At 38.9% G+C, this 18571-nt stretch overlaps 1 protein-coding gene across 1 annotated transcript in view; it reads right to left on the bottom strand.

Annotated features, from left to right (window-relative positions):
• The window catches only part of LOC109038926 (peroxidase), an 89299-nt gene extending 70955 nt beyond the window's left edge, over positions 1-18344 (bottom strand). Inside the window, exon 1 of the mRNA XM_019054198.2 lies at positions 18090-18344. Within this exon, the coding sequence (XP_018909743.2) occupies positions 18090-18103 (14 nt within the window). The 5' untranslated portion in view covers positions 18104-18344. The remainder of the gene's footprint in view (positions 1-18089) is intronic.
• Between the last annotated feature and the right edge of the window lie 227 nt (positions 18345-18571).

Below are 18571 nucleotides of genomic sequence, written 5' to 3'. Positions count from 1 at the left end.
AAAGCATTGCACTTCCACTTCGATGGCCAAAGTTCGAAACCACGTATCTTAATTTGGTGATGTTGCAGACTTTCCGTCATACTTTATTTTATCTTTAGAAGACTAGTCAACATAATTATTTGAACTATTCCTTGATTTTTCTTCTCTGTCTTGTCTCATACTCTGTACACATTTCGAGCAATAAAGTTGGCTTGTTACTCTCTGAAAAATAAAGCAGAAGCTGATATTTTGAGACACCGCAATGGAGATACGTGGTTTCGCACTTTGGTCATCGACCTACTGCTCCTCCGATCAAAGTTTCGTAAAAGCGATCCCATAGTTGCCGGTACTAAAATGATAGACTGCAGCGTAAAGGAATAGCAATAAATAAATAAGCAAACGTCGTATCATTAAACAAATGAGCATCAAATATACGCGCCCGTCTTCAAGAAGGTCATATAAAACCACAAATTATTATATTATTTCCATCTTTCATCATAGTTAGTTTACTTGGAGCAATTTCGACTAAAAAAAGTCCTTTACTTTCTACATCGGCAACGTTGGGCGAATGAGATCTCTTTCTTCATGCTCACCGAGCTGCTGCAGTAAGGCGTCGATCGTTTGCGCGCGATTGGTTCGCGAGCGAATTTGCACGCAGTGAATTTCTAAATTATGCATGAATTCCTGCGCCTGCGTTCCCCCCTCCTCCCCCGCGCCACTACCCGGGCTAAATTATGAATGAATTCTAATGCCATCCGCGCGTGCTGCTTCGGAATTATGAATGAGCCCATACGCACAATGCATCTGCAAGCTGCGTGTTGTCGGATTTAGCAGCTTATCTTCCGGAATTCTCAGTAAAATTTTCATACAGGTTTTGTCATTTTTTCATTCCATCAAATGGATGAATTTAACCGGATCAACTCAATCATATCAGACGGTGGCTGTTCCTCTCTGTAATTTTCTATTTTTAAACAAAAATTTAAGCAACGTTGACACTTGAAATTATCTTTCAGACTTTATTATCGTAGGTAAATTTACGAGGAGATTAAAAAAGTCGAGGAGTTTAGTTCTCTCTTAAAAATGGAATATGAGAGAAAATTGTAATCAACACAAATTACCGTTAGGTTGATGCGCTCACATTACGGCTGTCCGCGAAAACATTGGTTCCGCAGCCAAAAAACTGCAATAATTGTAGATATTAGCTCCAATCAAAAATAGTGTCTCTTAAATATTTAATATAAAATGTAACTTTTTTAGGGGAAATAATAAAAATTATAAAATATTTATATTTTCTTCCACCCTCGAAAACTGTAGACTCATATGGCAACCTCACGGCTGCAATGTATAAAGAAAATAAATTATACCGCCTGAAATTTCCCTTTGTGAAATTATGGAGCTTCTTTTAGCTTGAAAAATGTTTCAATTTGCACCAAATGTAGCTGTTAATGGTCACAATTACGGGAAAAATTTAACGTATTTTGCATATGAGTCAACCTGCCTTGTTTTTTAACAAGAGCTCAATATAAGAGGTAAAAATGTTCAACCGGATCAGTGTTACCTGATAAGAACTCTTTAATACATAGTGAACACATATAATCACAATAGGTTGTGAGCTGGCAAAGTTTAAAGAAAGAAGAAAACTGAAAAGCATGTTTACATAAAGAATAAAGAAGAGAGCGTACAAACCATTAATATACCATCGAAGGAATGGAATTTCTATCTTTACTCCCTGAATATTTAAAAGGAAAAATGAATAAAGAATCTTTTTGAACATTACTGGACACACATCACATGGATTTATTCAGAATCAGCCCAACTGCTTTTCACGTTGGTTATAATTCCCTCGTAATCTCTTCAGTTTTGCACCGAGACAAAAAGCAAACAAACATCTCGTCTTGAGACTTTCTGTGACTCTCTCCAAGTTAAAAAAAAAACGCACGTGCAAAGTTTTAAGTCAGCATGCTGCTCGGTTCACTACGAGCAAAATTTAAAACGATGGAAGAGCTAGGCAACGTCTGGTAAAATTAAAATGCCTCTGGTCACACTTAAACCACCCATATCCTTCCATCGAATCTGAAAACGATTTTGCAATACTGTTGTCCATCCCGTTCGATAGTATACGATTTCAGGCAAAACCTAGTTGCCCCAATCATTTATTTAATTATTACTTTCAGTGTGATGATACTAAGTATCATCACAATCAGTAGCAAGAGCACTTGCGGGTGTTGCGATTTCTGTTTAGTTTAGAAATAGTCGATAAATCTAACGATAGAGATTAAATTAATTGAGTTTGAACACCGGTTTAGTGTGAAACATTGGTTTTCTTGAGGTGGCTAATTAAACCGGACGGACCACAATACCAGCATGTACTTACGAATTAATGATAATCTACTGAAATCTTTAACTCTGAGGCTAGGATCCATGGGGACTAACCAACATAGCCTCAATTAAAGCGAATCAAATCGCATTATCGTTGGTAAAACGATCTGCTTGGCCCCTTTTCTGTTTCGGTTGATTTGTGGGCGCCGAAAAAGAAACCTGTGTCAACCATTCCCCTCCTCCTCCCCACGATGAGCAAATTTGCAACTCTAGGTTGCCATGTCGCCAATTTTTTATTCTCTTAAGTTCAGGTTGGTTTTACATTAAAACCCCGTTATGCAAATTTTAAGTAATCATGTTTTGTTTCATATTGTTGTTTTATTATAAAACAAAGCATTTCCAACATTGCTTGAGCACCGATTTTAGGAATTAAAAACAACACCCTCTGTATTTTGAAAGCCTTTATAAACAAAAAAGTTCCTCGTTTTGTGCGATTTTTTATTTGGTGAAAGTAACCAATGATCTTTTTCAACGTGGATATGCTGTTATTTATTCATGATAAAACTATTATTAAATCATGTATCTTGATTTGCGACGTTGTAAATCCTCCTTCACAATTCACTTTTTTGACAGACATGCCTAGGAAATGTTGTGCCATAAACGTCCGGTAATATTATTTTAAAACATAAAAAGAGAGCGGACAATCTGAGATCTTCAAATATTGCTATATGACAAAAAAAAAAAAAAAAAAAAATCGGAGCGGCTCCAATAATTTACTGTATCTGCAACACATAAATCTGTTGAGCACAAATAGTTGCGTTCAGGCGTCTGAATGAACGTCGTGTCGGATTTTCGAATATTGCCAAGATAGTAAAGAAAAATCCAACGCCTTCGATTCACCGTGTCTGCAAAACGGGCATCTATTGAGTACAAATAGTTGCGTCCAGGCGTTAGGGTGAACGTCGCTTCGGATTTTCGCATACCGATGTGACAACGGAGAAAAACGAAGCGCCTTCGCCCTACTGCTTATGCAACACGGACATCCATCGAGTATGAATAGTTGCATTGCGGTACGGAAACCAAGGACCGGGATGGCTGGATATTCGGCACCACTGTGGTGGGATAATTAAAAACTGAATTTCTCGTAGTGATGTTCTTGCGCTTTGTAGTAGGCGAGCGCATAAACAACGAGTATGAATTACCCGATAATGAAGTTGTTGGAGTCCGAATCGCGGGCTGCGGCGCCGGCGCCGCGGAGCGGGCGTGCGCAATTATTCGGCGCCATCAGCATCGCTGCCAAATCGCAGATGCGCATTTATATTAGCTTGACCGTTAAGACAACCGCACTGCTGGAAGGAGGAAAAATGGCTAAGTTCTTAGAATTGAGTCTTCTCCAAAATTGAACTCTTCTACGTAGTATGGTATTATCATATATTTATGGATAAATTCAAAGGATAAACGGGCACATTTACACTCCGGTGTTTCAAAACCTCATCTTCTATTTTAATTTTTTGGGGGTCCCAACCAACCAACATTCTCGCTTGAAAGTTTGTGGAAACTACCATCAAATGGGAAACACAAAGTGCAATAATTTTTGAGTGGGGATGTTAGTTGGTTTTCCTCCAAAAAATTACAATGGTGGATACTATTTTCAAACACCTCAAATAGGAGACTATTTGCTTGACCTCATCCACCTAAGAATACAGAATTGATTGGTCCAACTAAAATTGATTTTTTCACTATTTTATCCATTTTTGCGAAAAACGATGGATGCAACCGCACTGATCACTCCCTGATTGTATATATGGAGTAGCAACAAGTTTTTGGACAGTTTACTTAAGTTTTGTAATTTTTAGTTATATTAGTTTAGGTTGAGTAAAAGGTGTTCAAAATTTTAGCTTATGCACACGTTTTTAGGGATAAGAAGGTCACTTTTATCAGGTAAAGAAATACTGTATCATACATTAAGGCAGTGTACCTTTTCAGTTATGTTTCCTTCTGGACTCCTGCTATTTAAAGTCGCTGTTATCTCTCAAGTATGAAATGTGCATAAAATTTAGAACGCTCTCTATGGTCTAAAAAATTTAAAAAAATTTAAAAAAAAAAAAAAAAAAAAAAAAAAAAAAAAAAAAAAAAACAGTAGCAGATTTTTGTCGAGAAAGTGTAGACGGTATCTTCACCTCTACCCTAATTGGGGCTTAAAACTTTGTAGTTTATTACTCTAAGGAGTGTTTCAAGGAGTAGTTCTGACTTGTTTTCAAAATTATACACATCGGAGAGGTGAGGTGAGAAACATATGAATCTGAGTCCACGGCGACGATGCTCTATTTATATTTTACTTTTTTTTTGAAAGGAGAAATACAAAAATTTAAAAAGTAAAATACAAACAATCCTTTTGTGAGAATATAACAATTTTTTTTTTTTTTTTATTCTGTTAAGTTTTAATTTTAATACTCACGTGTCTCCTTATTAGACTTCAACTTAATCCTAGACTTTGAACGGTAACTGGTGAAACTAGGGTTGTCGCATGGTTGTATAATAGCGATTTCAAAGGCGACTTTTAATCTCGCATATGAAATAATCTTCAAAGGTGGATGTCTTTTCCGTGTTTTGATGGCACGGTAACACACCTTCGGATACCGGAATCATGCCGAGAAGTTGGTATATATTTCATTACGACGAAAGGCTACGCCTCTTGACCGCTTCGCAGCCTTTGACCCGTGGATGCTCGTTGCTGACGCCAACTGGCCCGAGGGCGTTGCGTTCATCTAATCACCTCTCTTCCCGCATACGACTTCGGTGTTTGCTCAAGAGACTTATACGTATTCCATCTTGGCTTCTTCGTGATCATCAAAGGGTCACTAAACCATGAACAAATTTTGACTTGCGAACGGCTGAACCCCTGAAGGAAAATGACGCCTAGAACTCTATGTTCACATTAAATTTGCGAAAATGTAACTCGCGGTACACGCAGTTCGAAAAGCACAATTTTTCCGCATATTAAAACATCCCGGTTCTTGCCAAACTGAATGATGTCATCCGGCACTAATCAGAAGCGAGAACGGGGTTTCACGGCTTCCGTCAAATGTCTTTGTACTTCTCGTAAGAAATTCGATAGTATATCTTCAGAATCAAAGGATCGAATCTCATTCATGTTGTCTGTAATAAACAAGCAACAATTCCACGTTGAGAAACGTTTCATTTTGGCAAAAATTAGTGAAAATGAGAGGAGATAGCGATTGGGTTGCCCCAATACATAGATTCTATCATTTCTCGGCCATTCAAGCGCGTTTGAAATTCCTTCGAGGCTTTGAACTTTTTAAAGGCAAGCTCGCAAAGGGTTTCATCGTTTAGAATATTCTCGGGGGAAACTCCCTTAATGTTTCTGGAAACGACTCAGAGAAACATTATGACCCGAACTTATGAAGCAGCGGAATACTGCTCAGATTTGAGTTAAAGTGACAGCGAAAACTCAATCCAGTAAACCACGACGGCAGAGCTATCAACTGATGCATGAAAGAAATCGCCTGTTGAAGAGCAGTTCAGGAGGACGGTGAATCGTATGCGCCATTTGTCCATCTTGCAATAATCTCAGCTGCCGAATCGTATGATAGAGTGGAAAAGGTTCAAATTGCAGCAAGGAAAAAGCCAATTTTTCATCACTTCTCGAAAACTATGCAGTGATGGAGTTCCGAAGCTTGAAACATCGGCTGTCGAAATTCTCCCATTCGAAGCTGCGCTGAAGAATCGATTATTAAGGTTTTCGTTGCAAGCACCTTAATAATCGAACCTTTTCATGGTTTTAAAAGGCAGATCAATCGATTTATCGAAACCCATGCAAGAGCTGAAAGGAGCTCCTTCAATTTAAGTAGGTTTACGCACAAGCAGCCTTTTTCTACCAAATTTCCGAGTATTTACACACTTGGTTCAAGAAATATTCTGAATTTTTCTCAGTTTTATTGAGTCTGTGTCATTTGCAACCATCAAAGACTGAATTGCAGGCATGGTGGCGCGAGGGGTCTCGTGACAAGCGTATATTGAGCCGAGACTAAAATGCATCATGCGTCCGGGGGCAAGACTGCCATGCTTAGAAAAAAACCATTGTATAAAGATTCAAACTTGGCAAAATTTTCCAAATAAAACACTTATGATTGAGAAAATTTATGAAAATTTACCATTGAACTTCTTGAACGATTTAGATCGTACGAGTAAAACTACCCGAAAAATTAGGAGACAAAAATTCATTAGTTCCCCAGCGCTTTAATTTTTTAATGAGGGAAATTTGGTACCGCCAGAAGGCCCACACAGCATTCTTCCTTGGCACGGCAGGGGGTATTTCATCTCATTTGCTTCCGACTGGGAAATGCATTTTGTACACGGGTGTCTACGTCACGACGCGACACGATGCGATAGGACCTCTTCGAGATGCGAGTGCGACAATTTGATTAAAGCGAGTCCTAACGGAAGAGGACAGGCAAACCCGGCGGGAAAATGTCACCGTCATCCGTCGCCGGACCGTACGATTGGCGATCCCCGAACAGGAAAATCGCCGACTCGACCCGCTGATGGCAACGCGAAGTTGGCCACGCCACCGGGCGTAATAATTTTGAAACTTTCTGCTGTTACGACGCAGATTTCCTTATCATAGTTGTGAATTATGAAATAACTTTTTTCGATCACAAGAAAAAACTATTCAATTTTTGTGCAAAATTTTTGTGCTTATTTTAAACTTTTTTATCCAGTTGAAAATATTTTAAATAATCTACCTCTCCGAAAAGAGCTAGAATCCTGAATTGTATAAGCAATCATTTGAGGGACCTGAATCATAGCCTACGTGGATCTTTACCGCGTATTTTCAGGTCAATTTTCCCGAAATCCTTTCTTTTATAAATCGCTTATTTATTGTCAAGAACTAGACCTTTCTGCCTTCAAAAAGGAAATATGCATATAAATGAACAAAATTTTAAAAAATCGAGGGAAAAGAGGAAAAAATTGATAAAAAACAATAAGGAAAAATTCAGAGGGAGAGAGAAAAGCTTATACAGAGAAATTCAGAGAAATAAACAGAGGGAGAAGGAAAAAACAAATATAGAGAGGAAAGAAAGATAAATAGATTAAAATGAAGGAAAATGCCAAGAAAAGAACAAAGAACAATCAAGAAAATGAAAAGAAAAAATGAAAGAAAAAGAAAAAGGAAATAAAAAATGAAAGAAAAAATGAAAGAAAAAGAAAAAGGGAAGAAAAAATGAGAGAAAAAGAAAAAGTAATTAGAAAATGAAAGAAAAAAAGGAAAGACAAATTAAAGAAAAATAAATTGAAAACGAAACACAGAGCAAACAATATGGTACAACTAGAAGAAGGCGGTGCATTTCGATCTCCCCCCGGAAAAATGGACACGACATCCCTGGGCTCACTTCCGGTGATTTGCGCGGTGATCGGAAAGTGACGGAGGAAAGTGCCAGATGGGAAATACGATCCGTCGATTACGGCTTATGTGTGGCGTCGAGCCGAGTGACACGCAGCAGGACATTTCTTTCCACGGGCCGCGTTGCCACTTCTCCGAAAATTACGCCGTGAGCACGGCCGGTGATCCACGTGAATCGTGCCCACTTGGCAACTGAATCGAGCTTCTTAATTTGCGGTCGGAATTGCGGGGGGCGGGGGCCGCGGTACCCGGTAGTTTTCTCGGGACGATAGTTGCCGGCCGTCGTCCACTACGTTGCTAATTTAACTCTCGCTTGCGTAACGCATTCCGACGATACTTTTCCGACGGGCTCCTCATTCACAGTTCCTGAAGCCCCTCCCAGAGCTACCGAAAATAACATCTAGAGTCCCTTTTTACTTTATACCTGCGGTGCTGATTGTTGAAATTGATAGACAAAGCTATGGACAAAGAAGACACGAGGGATATGGAAGATCCTATTGGTGATAGCGGGTGGTTGAAATGGATAAAGAAGGAAGTAAAATAACATTTAGAGTCCCTTTATACTTTACAACTATTGGCTGATTCTTGAAACTGACAGATAAAGCTGTAGACAAAAAAGACAAAAGAGATATGGAGGGATCTTATATTGGTGGAAGTGGGTGGTTGAAATGGATGAAGATGGAAGGTATTGGACTAACTAACGTCAATCTACGAGAGACCCTTTAGTTAGTCCATCATTTTTCTCCTTAATTCATAAGAACCAACCATTTAAACCAATAGGATCGCTTTATACTCCCTATGTCCTCTTTGTCTATGGCTGTGTCTATCAATTTCAACAATGCAGTCTGCTTGAGCGGCTTAATGCGGAACCCATTTTTGGTTGGCTCCCGTTTTTAGGTTTCATGGATGTCACAAACCGGTAGAGAGATTGCACCCTCACCGGTTGCACATGAAGAAGAACACTCCGTGCATGGGACCTGCGAGGTCATATGGACTGCATTTTGCAATTTGGAACTATAAATTCTGGCTCATCTGAAAAAACACGTATGTGCATAGGAAAACTAATGGTACATATGTTGTTTTTAAACCGCGCCAGAATTTATAGTTCTAAATTGCAAAATACAGTCCATATGAATCTCCGAGGTTCATCGTAGCTGCCGTAGTTCGGGTCATAATCAGTTTCAACCGAAAGACCAAAGTACTTCAGGTGTGTGATCCGAACCTCGGCAGCTGGACCTCAAGTTTTTGGATGCACATTCCGAAGACTTCAGAGATCACCTGGACGTCAGGTTCCATGCACCAAGTTTTATACTTCTTTCCCTCGATTAAACATGACATTGGACCAGAGAAGCCGATTAAGAAGCCTGCCAAGACCGTTGCAGTGCGCGATTTGACTCACGTAGACTATTTTTTTGTTGTGACCGGGCGATTCCAATGTCTCGTAACCAGTGTAACGTAAAAACATTAATATCTTAGTTAGGAGTTTATTTTAGTCATTTTCGTTACGTGAGGTTTGTTCTCCGTAAAATTCTAGCTGAGAAACATGCATCTGAATGTTAATTTCGTACTTTGTCTACTGGTCCGCATTGGCGGATCCAGCGAATTGGCAACATTGTTTTTTCTCCATTTAAACCTACCGAAATGTATCGATTCCTGGAAGGGCCAGGTGCTCCGACAAAAATCGATTATTTAGCACAGGTTTAAATAGAAGAAATCCGGTGTTGCAAAATTTCTGGATCCGCCTCTGCTGGTCCGCAATACGAATTTCAAATTTTGAGTGCATTCCTAGGATTTTCAGAGCAAATATTAAGAGCAGTATGGCAGCTTCGGCCCGGTTCTTCTACAGCGCCCTATAATATGACACCATTTGCGACCCCGTCAGAATGTGAGCTTTTGAAAGTTTGATTTACAATCACGAGCAGTCAGCCGTCCACCCGCGTGAAACGGCTCACGACGTTTAAGGAGCAGTATTACCATGCCGAGGAAAAACGCCGTAAGAACATTCGAACGTTGTCAAGTTGCACGTCGATACATTTTTTGTTCCTGAGAAAAGCTATGAGTATTTTTTTGTGACGTTTTAAGATCTTTCGAATTACATTGCGAATGAAATGTTCTGAAAAATTTGGAGGCAAATTTTTACAAGTTCCTCTGAAAGTTCATATTTTATTACAGGGAGTTTGGCAACGTCTAGAATGCTCATGCGGCGTTCATCCTTAGTACGTTAGGACAGGCATCTATAATTTACATGGTTAACAGCACATTGTCATTCAACTATTTCTGGCGAAAAACCATTCATCTTTCTCATTTCATAAGCGTTTTATTCCCCGCGTGCCTCTTGACTTCTTTGCAAGACTTTAGTTATCTAAAAAATCCCCCAAGGAATAAAGTTCCTCGTTTCAAATTGCGAAAATCACTAAAAAATGTTCAAATTAGATCCTGTGAATGATGTTTAAGCTTGTATCTCTTCCCGATTTACTCTATAAATGGCCATGTCACAATGGGTATAATTATTTTTGATTTAAATGCGTCCATTTTAGAGTCGACTAGATCCATTTATAATTGGACGCAAATAAAGTGAAATATATGATCAAAGTTGACTCGGGAGTAGAGTCATATTCGACTCAATCTCATCCTCATCACGGGAGTAGAATATTAATATTTTTAACAATGTAAATGTCCGTCCAGGTTTAAGACGTGGAGGATGAGGGGGTGGTCGCTCATTATGAAGAAAAACTGGCGAATGCTTTACAAGCTTTACCACGGTAAATGTGGACGCTAACCACAAGTTAGTCTTGAGCTGGGCGCTTTCATGCGTGAGCTTTCACACCAACGCAGCTCCGCCAGAAGCTCCCCCCCCTCCTCCTCGCGGTACACTAGCAACCAGCCTGATTTATGGGAATGTAAAATGTAAGCTGCACTCGAATTAAAGTCGCACTACCAGTCCTTAAGCGCATTATCAATATTAGTGACTTATTCAAGTGACAGTAAGTGCAGGCTCATCACCCTAAACCGCTCGTGCGACCAGAAATTAGTTCCTATTCTTGTTATAGTCAAAAATGCTACATCGGGAATCCTCATTGAATTAACCGAAAATATAGTTAAAGCTACATAGTTTCTCTTGAATTCGTAGGGATGCAATTTGAAATGAGATTCTTGCTGTTTCAACGGGAGTTCCTGTCGAGACCTTATTTAGAGAATCAATAGACCATACTGTTCGTTATGCAGGTCAAACCATTACATAAATAGATACAGGAACAAACTTATAATTATTATTGATAACGAGACAATGCTCGAATGCTCCGATGATTCATTTGGAGACTTCAACGCTGCGAAAGAAAAAAAAAACCACCAACTGCGGCGTGCGTATTCGGATTTGGTCGATGTTTCTTGTGTCTTATCAACTCTTTAAATATAAAAAAAAAAAATTAATGGGTATTAAAATAACATTTATCTAAGTGTTTCGCTACTAAATCAATGTTCGTTTCACTCAAAGAGTTCCGTTAGACGATTTTTCTACGTCTCTTTGTTTTTTAGATATTCGTTGAAAATATTGAGGATACATACTTTCTTTCATGTTTTTCCGATTTAAAAAAAAAAAAAAAAAAAAAAAAAATCGTAGTTCGATCTAAATTGCCTATATGGGGATGGTACGGAGTACTGGGCTGTCAAAATAGGGAGCTTTAGGGCCCAAAAGGCAGCCAACCTTTTAGCACGAAAAACACCAGAAAGATACCTCTGCTAAACTACAGATTCCAATATCAAACCAAGATTGCCAAGAATGAACATAAATTATCATTCTTCCTTGAAACTGAGTAAATTTATATAAAAACTAAGTCAAATACGTGTTTTGCAAACGACGGGTTGTAACAATTTTAATGATGAATAATTCTGGATAATATCTTCGCCAGAAGTTGATTTCAGTAGTTATCTTTGCGCGAATCGTGTTCTACGTGAAATTCTGGTGAAGAATCATGTATCATAGTTATTAAATATCCACTTTGTTTAATAGTCCATTCAATTTAAAAAAGCGAACTTAGAGAACTTTCTTAACTGTTCTCAGGAAAAAAAAAAAAAAAAAAAAATAATCGGGAGAAACGAGGTAACGTTGAAATGCTCATACGGCGTCGAAACACAACATGGGCCTTTTAAGCCCCATTGTTCGATGCCGTGCATAAACTAACGCGAATTCGAATAATCGCACCAAACACGGTGCGGTCAGCGTCAAGCGTCAACGCGTCAGCGCCTGCAAGACTGCATGAATACTTCACGCATTGCGCCAAACAGTGCGGTCGACATCGGACGCATATGAGCGCCTATACAACTGCATGAATACTTCTCGCATTGCACCAAACGCAATGCTAGAGTTATTACAGAGTTATCACACAGTGCATCGTATGTATGCGATATTTTATTGCTCTGTGAAGAACTACGTTTATATAACTGTAAAAAATGGTCTCGTTCTGACAAATATTGTCTTCGAAACATTTTGTGTTGACTGCATGTCATTCTTAAACAAACAAAAATGACAGCATCTCGTTTGCGGTGTCTGAAAATCTCTGCCTCTATGTTATTTTTTGAAACCGAACAAATTGACATCATTCCTCGAAGTTTATGCAGAATTTTCTTCGCACTGAGAAGAAAAATCGCGTAGTCTTATAGAATTGCCGTTGAGTTGTTCTCCGTTTGAAAAATAAAGTATGACAGGAAGTCTGTGACGCATGACGTCGCAAACCAAGTTATGCGATTGCCGACTCACACCGTCGAAATGTGATTTCATTATTTGGACGTTTTTATGCTGAAAGGAACTATGTGCGTGGGACTTGCGTGCTACATAAGTGCTTTTAGCATAAACACGTCCATTTCGTGTGGGAAACGACAGAAGTGCTCTAACGAGTTTCGTTTGAGATGCAAGTGCTCTCGCAGTTCACTCTCAGAGAGCATGATCTCCCGCGGGATCCGGAGGCTCGCTCTGACAGCGGTAACTAGGTCTCAAACCAAGAACAGCGTATCTCTACAAAGTTCACAGCGCTTTTAGGTGGTTCTTGCTGAGCGGCGCGGCGCGAGTGTAACAATAGGTTAGGAGGCGTCTGCGGTGCGGCTCGGCGCACATGGGATCGAGTTGATAGGAGAGGTCGGACAAAATTTCGAAATTTTCTAACGCTTACAACTCCGTTTATACAAAATTTTGAGGTTCTCAAAGTGGTTTCAATGGTTTCCTCGTAAAATTTGCTTATAGTAGCACCCCTTGAACTTTAAAATGTGACGAGATAAACATCAAAATTCGCAGTTTTTGCCAGAAATTTCATGTTCGACGTCTCTAATTGACTCGATCCACTGTGCGGCGCGGTGCCCACGCGCGAATTCCACGCGGCGCGCGGGGCCCAGGCCCAGCCGCAGCATCTCTCAGTGTGAGGATTGGCGAAATGGACGGGAACCGCTACGAGCGCACCCACCCACCCACCAGTCCCACCACCTGTCCTACCGCGTGACTTGACATAACTCACGGCCTAGTGCCCAATATACGATCCCAACAGCCCTGCCTGAATACAACCGAAATCTGGGCTATGAGCTAGGATTGTTTTCCTTTGTCAAAAATTACAGCCATTTTTTTTTTTTTTTTTTTTTTTTTTTTTTTTTTTTTTTTTTAAATTTATTGAAAACAGAGAAGACCAAACAGTGCAAAGTATCAACCTCAATGCCAAAAATGTGCAGCGACTGCAATTATTTATTTATTTATTTGTAAAAAAAGATGAAATTAATCCTTGAAATTTTTGTGGATATCTGAACTGGGGGGAGGGGGATCACGGATTCAGCTAAAAACTTATTGTAACCGTACCCACACTGGAAAAAAAAAAAAAAAACACATTGGATCTAGAGTCCAGACTCTTCAAAACATCGATAAGAAAAAATACTCTTGATTCAATCGGATTTTTGCTTAAATCAAGAACCAAGCCTCCAAGATTTCGTTTTGATTCAAGCAAAAATCCGATTGAATCGAGAGTATTTTTTCTTGTCAATGTTTTCAAGAGTCTGGACTTGTCCAAATGTGTTTTCCAATGTGTTTTCTGTCCAGTGCAGATACGTGGCGACCCTAAGGTATTTTCAAGGCGGTAAAATAGTGCTGGCCCCACACTATTTTGCGGGAGAAGCAAGGCTAAAAACCTCAAACATTTCAATTAGAGTCAAACATTTTGGGTTCTAATGTCCCCTGCAAAATTCTGCGCATCCTTGCTCACTCTGCAAAATATTATCCACCCATCACTATTTTACCACCTTCTCTCATTCAGTTCAGGACTCATTTTTCAACTTGTTTCGTCGGTACTATCCTTGAAGCCCCTAAGTAATAATATTCTTCAGAACTTTAGACTTCTTCCAGAACGGGAGATTTCTTCGTGAAAATCTTAAAATCCGATTTGTTTACCGAACTGTCAAAAATCGTTCCTCTTCTCATTCCTCATAAGACCTGCAGGCCTTTTTTTCTTCAAGCTCTCTTCGTGTCATCATATAAAAATACCTTAAATGAGATATAAATTAACGTGTACCTAATCAATGAAAGCATAATTGCAAGTGAACCTTGAGCCAGGGGCTCATAATAACACGTCGCATGCATATGCATGTGTTAAAAAGGGTAAAAAATACAAAGCCCCTTCAATTTTTCCGTATGCAACATGGGCATCTAAAGAACAGTAATAGTTGCATCGAGGCGCCGTGAAGCTCGTTGCATGACACTTCGCCGAAATACTAACATAACATTATGGTCCCATTTTGATTTTATCGATTATAATTAAATATCGACTCCTCGGACCTGATCCGTAAAAAGATCGATATAAACTCTCTCTTCCCTTTTCCAGTCCGTGATCTTTTTATTCAAAAGTGAATGGGCGAGGGAATGAAGGAGGGTTGGGATAGGAAGGAGGACCACGGGCCTTCCAAAAATATACTTCCGTTTCTGTTGTATACAACTCTTATGATACTTTCACAACAAATCCGTCCCAAGAAAAGCTACATGATTCGAATATCACATCGACGTTTCAAAACCATGACCATATCCTCCGAAAATGGAGTGGTAAAAGGCAACTTTAACCAATCAGAGAAAACTTATATTCCAAACATGGTATGATATTGTATCGAATATATACATCGAATTTTATTCCGAAGTTCTAAGGGTTAACCAATCCTAGGACTTAAAAAATGAGATTAATAGGCATAGTAGACAGATAACGGGAGGAACAAGATTCTGAATTTGCTAGAATTTTGCACTCATTTTGTACAGCCTTGAATTAGAATAAAGAATTTTGTACCGGTGTCGTGAAGGGTGACCCTCAGCCACCCACGGGATAAATGAGATGGGCAAAAATAGGCATGACAGTCCAAAATGGGGAGAAAAATATCCTGAAGGTACCAGAATTTTGTAATGATTTTGTACCACCATGAAATATGAACAATTGATTTTCTGCCTGTGCCGCAAGGGGTGAGCCACCCTTTCACCAAAATGCATTGCCGGGTGTCAGGCATACAAGACGGGAAATGAGAGAAACAAGATTCCGAGGGAGCTAGAATTTTACACTAATTTTGAAATGCCATTAAATATGGACAAATAATTTTCTACCAATGTGCTAAGAGGCGATCTACCCCCTGGTTATAAGAAATTGTGGAAATAGCCAGAGTTTGCAGAAATTCCGAGAAATATTATTTTAGGAGTGCTAGAATTTCGCTCTAATTTTGTAGCGCCATGAAATATAAGCAATGAATTACGCACCGATGTTCTAAGGGGCCCTACCATCCCCTGGACTCCTGACAGTCAAGACAAATGACAACTCAGATTTCAGTATCTCATACATTAAAAAGCTTCCAACGATATAAAAGTACTTTTGGGAGTTAAATTGGAAAAAAAAATTAAATTTAGTGTATGTAGAGGAATAATTATTTTAAGGTGCTGCTTTTTTGATTAATTTATTCGTATTATTATTATTATTTATTTATTTTTTTAAAATATTTTTGACAATTTTGGAAGTACGGTACCTTAGAGAAAAAGGAAACTTAAACGGACTTACTTTATCAATTCACTATATGTATACTACATTCGTTTTATTTATGCAAAGTTTAATTTTTAATTTATTTTTATTTTTAATAGCAAGAAGTTTGATTTTCCTTATTGAAAGGTACTCATAAGCATTAATTTCTTATTCATACGTTGAATTCGGATAATTTCAACATCCCAGTAGCACACCGCATAACATTTTGGTTTAAAAATAATTCATTTTAATCCGCAAGGAACAATTTTTTAAGAATATGTTAAAACATATTTTATAAAAATTTTTGAAAACAATTTGGATAATCCTAGTTTTGGATATCTCTATCTATTATTTATTTTATTTTTTTGGTAAAAATAGTCTTCTAATTATGGTGTAAAGGACAAAAAATAAAATAATTTCTAAAATGTTTTCTAAAAACCCATTTTTAACACATACATAAAGTCGTTTTTATAGCGCCGCCTCGCGCTCTGCGACGCCCAATCGCCATTGCCCCCAATTTTAACAACTGTATGAAATATGAAAATAAAATGTAATAGTTCTTAAGAACATTTCAAAAATAAATTTTAAAACCTTTTGAGAATGTTTTAAAATTTTTAAAAAATGTTTTTAAGACTTTCGGTGTATTTTAATCACTTTCAACGAGGTACAAATAATTTTAAAATAATTATCAAGGAACGACCAAAACATTTTAGAAACGCGTCTATGTGCCATAATACCTCATCTTCTAATACGTTAAACAGTATTGTTTCAGACGATTTCGTGTATTGCTTGTTTTAAGGATACGTCTTCGAAACATTTTATTGGTTTCAGAGATATTTCAAAAATTTATGTAAAGCGCCATTGTGCTATTATAGGTGTTTTGAACGAACTTTCGACAGAAAACGACGTCTTTCGTTGCTTCGATTTTACCCCTATCATGAGATATGTTTGATGTTCTGTAGCCCGTGACAAGATATACAATAATAAAGAATTACACAGCAGGTAGCAAGGCTTTTCACAAAAATACCACCAAAGCTTTCTTGCTGAAAACTCAGCCTTCCTCAGTTGGATGAAACCAGTAAAAAATTGTAAAAATCTAATGACGTAGTACTTGGCTGTACCTTTCAAAGCGAGAAAAATGTTGTTATAAAAAAAATTTTGATAACACAGTCAACACAAAACATAGATTTTTACAATTTTAGATGTTAAACAAAAGAACTCAGAATTTTAGTTTAGATTTTTACAACTTCTTACGGTTTTTATTGAACTGAGGAAGGCTAAATTCTCAGCCGAAACGTTTTGGTGGTATTTATATGAAATTTAGCCTTGTTCCTCGCTGTGTAATTGAGGGGCTTGGAGGACAAGACGCATAAGTGCAGTTTTTGCTGTTTTGAGAAGAACGTATTTGAAGTTTCGAAATTACCTAGATCCTCATAGCGGAATGAAAGTTCAAACTGACTTTTTGATGCTTAAAAATTGGACTTTGAGATCGAATTTTTCACATAAAATGCGTTAAGACTAATTTTACTTGATATCATTAAGAACTCAATTTTTTCGAAAACTGCACTTCGGCGCCTTGTCCTCCAAGTCCCTCAATTGAATCGGCGAGAACGATTACACACCAACTCGAAAAAATTAAAGTGATAAAGACACACACAAAATCGCACTGGGGGTGGAGAAGTTAATCTGAGAAAAATATGTTTAGCGTCGAAAAACATGTACTTAAGGACACTTTATAAGTCCAAGTAAGAGCAGATATGCTAATTTTTCAATGACTTTCATAAAAATTGCCCATCTTCAATGACAATTGAGCATTTTCAAGCAATCGAGTTGGTGTGTTTTCGTTCTCACTGATTTAACTGTTATCATTGTTTACCCCTAAGGCCTTGTCTCCACGAGCCGTTTCTCGAGATTTGTCCCAGGGAAAAATCCCACTTACGAAGTTGGGAAAAATATTGAGTTAATCAATATTTTTCCCGGTACCAAGTATGGTACTTGTACCCCTAGGACCCACTGAGAGAAGAAGAAGAAGTGAAAACGAATCGTGCGATATTTTATTCATTACTGCATTGTTAATGTTTGTTTAGTTAAAATAATGAGTCTAATTGTCAATTGAGTGCAATTATTATTTTAATCCCGGTTAAATACTCGAATTTAACTACTTTATCTTCCCGCGCAAACTAGTCACAGGACTGTATGAGCCCCGTCCCGTGGAGACGGTAACTGGGAAAAATCCCAGAAGTTTCATTCCCGCGATTCGAACTTGGGACAAATCCCATGAAAACATCCCGTGGAGACAAGGCCTAAGAGAGGTTCATCAAATTTGTGAATTTTGCGAGGACGCCACTCACCCTGGCACAGCCATATTCCGAGCCGACGTGACGGAGGTCAAAGGGCACAAACCGTATCCGCAATGCGCATCGCACTCACCACCACTCGAGATCGCTCTTTTTCACCGGTCGACGGTGACGCGCGGGACACGGGGCGAAGTCGGAATCGGATCCACGCGGCAAGACCTGAGACACCTCGCGGTTGGAAAGCACTAACCGTTCGCGGTCCAGCTTCTGCGCCGCCGCGGGTCCCCGACCCCCCTCCCCCCTTCCCGCCCTGGGGGGCCGAGGGCGACTGGTCCAGAACCGAGGAGAGGGGGCGCAACACCCTCCGTTGACGACGCTCAGAAAGGGAGGGTCAAAAGGGCTCAAAATGCATTTCGTCGCCTTCCGGGCCGAACGTTGTTGATGGAATACTTTATGACGTCAGTGGAAAACAAAGAGTATGTAAAAGCAGCCCGAAACGGAAACGACGATCGGAAACACAGGAAAAAACGGAAACA

The sequence above is a fragment of the Bemisia tabaci genome, chromosome 1 (genome assembly GCF_918797505.1).
Source record: "Bemisia tabaci chromosome 1, PGI_BMITA_v3".
Classification (NCBI taxonomy): domain Eukaryota; kingdom Metazoa; phylum Arthropoda; class Insecta; order Hemiptera; family Aleyrodidae; genus Bemisia; species Bemisia tabaci.
This window is presented reverse-complemented; position numbering and strand designations above follow the sequence as displayed.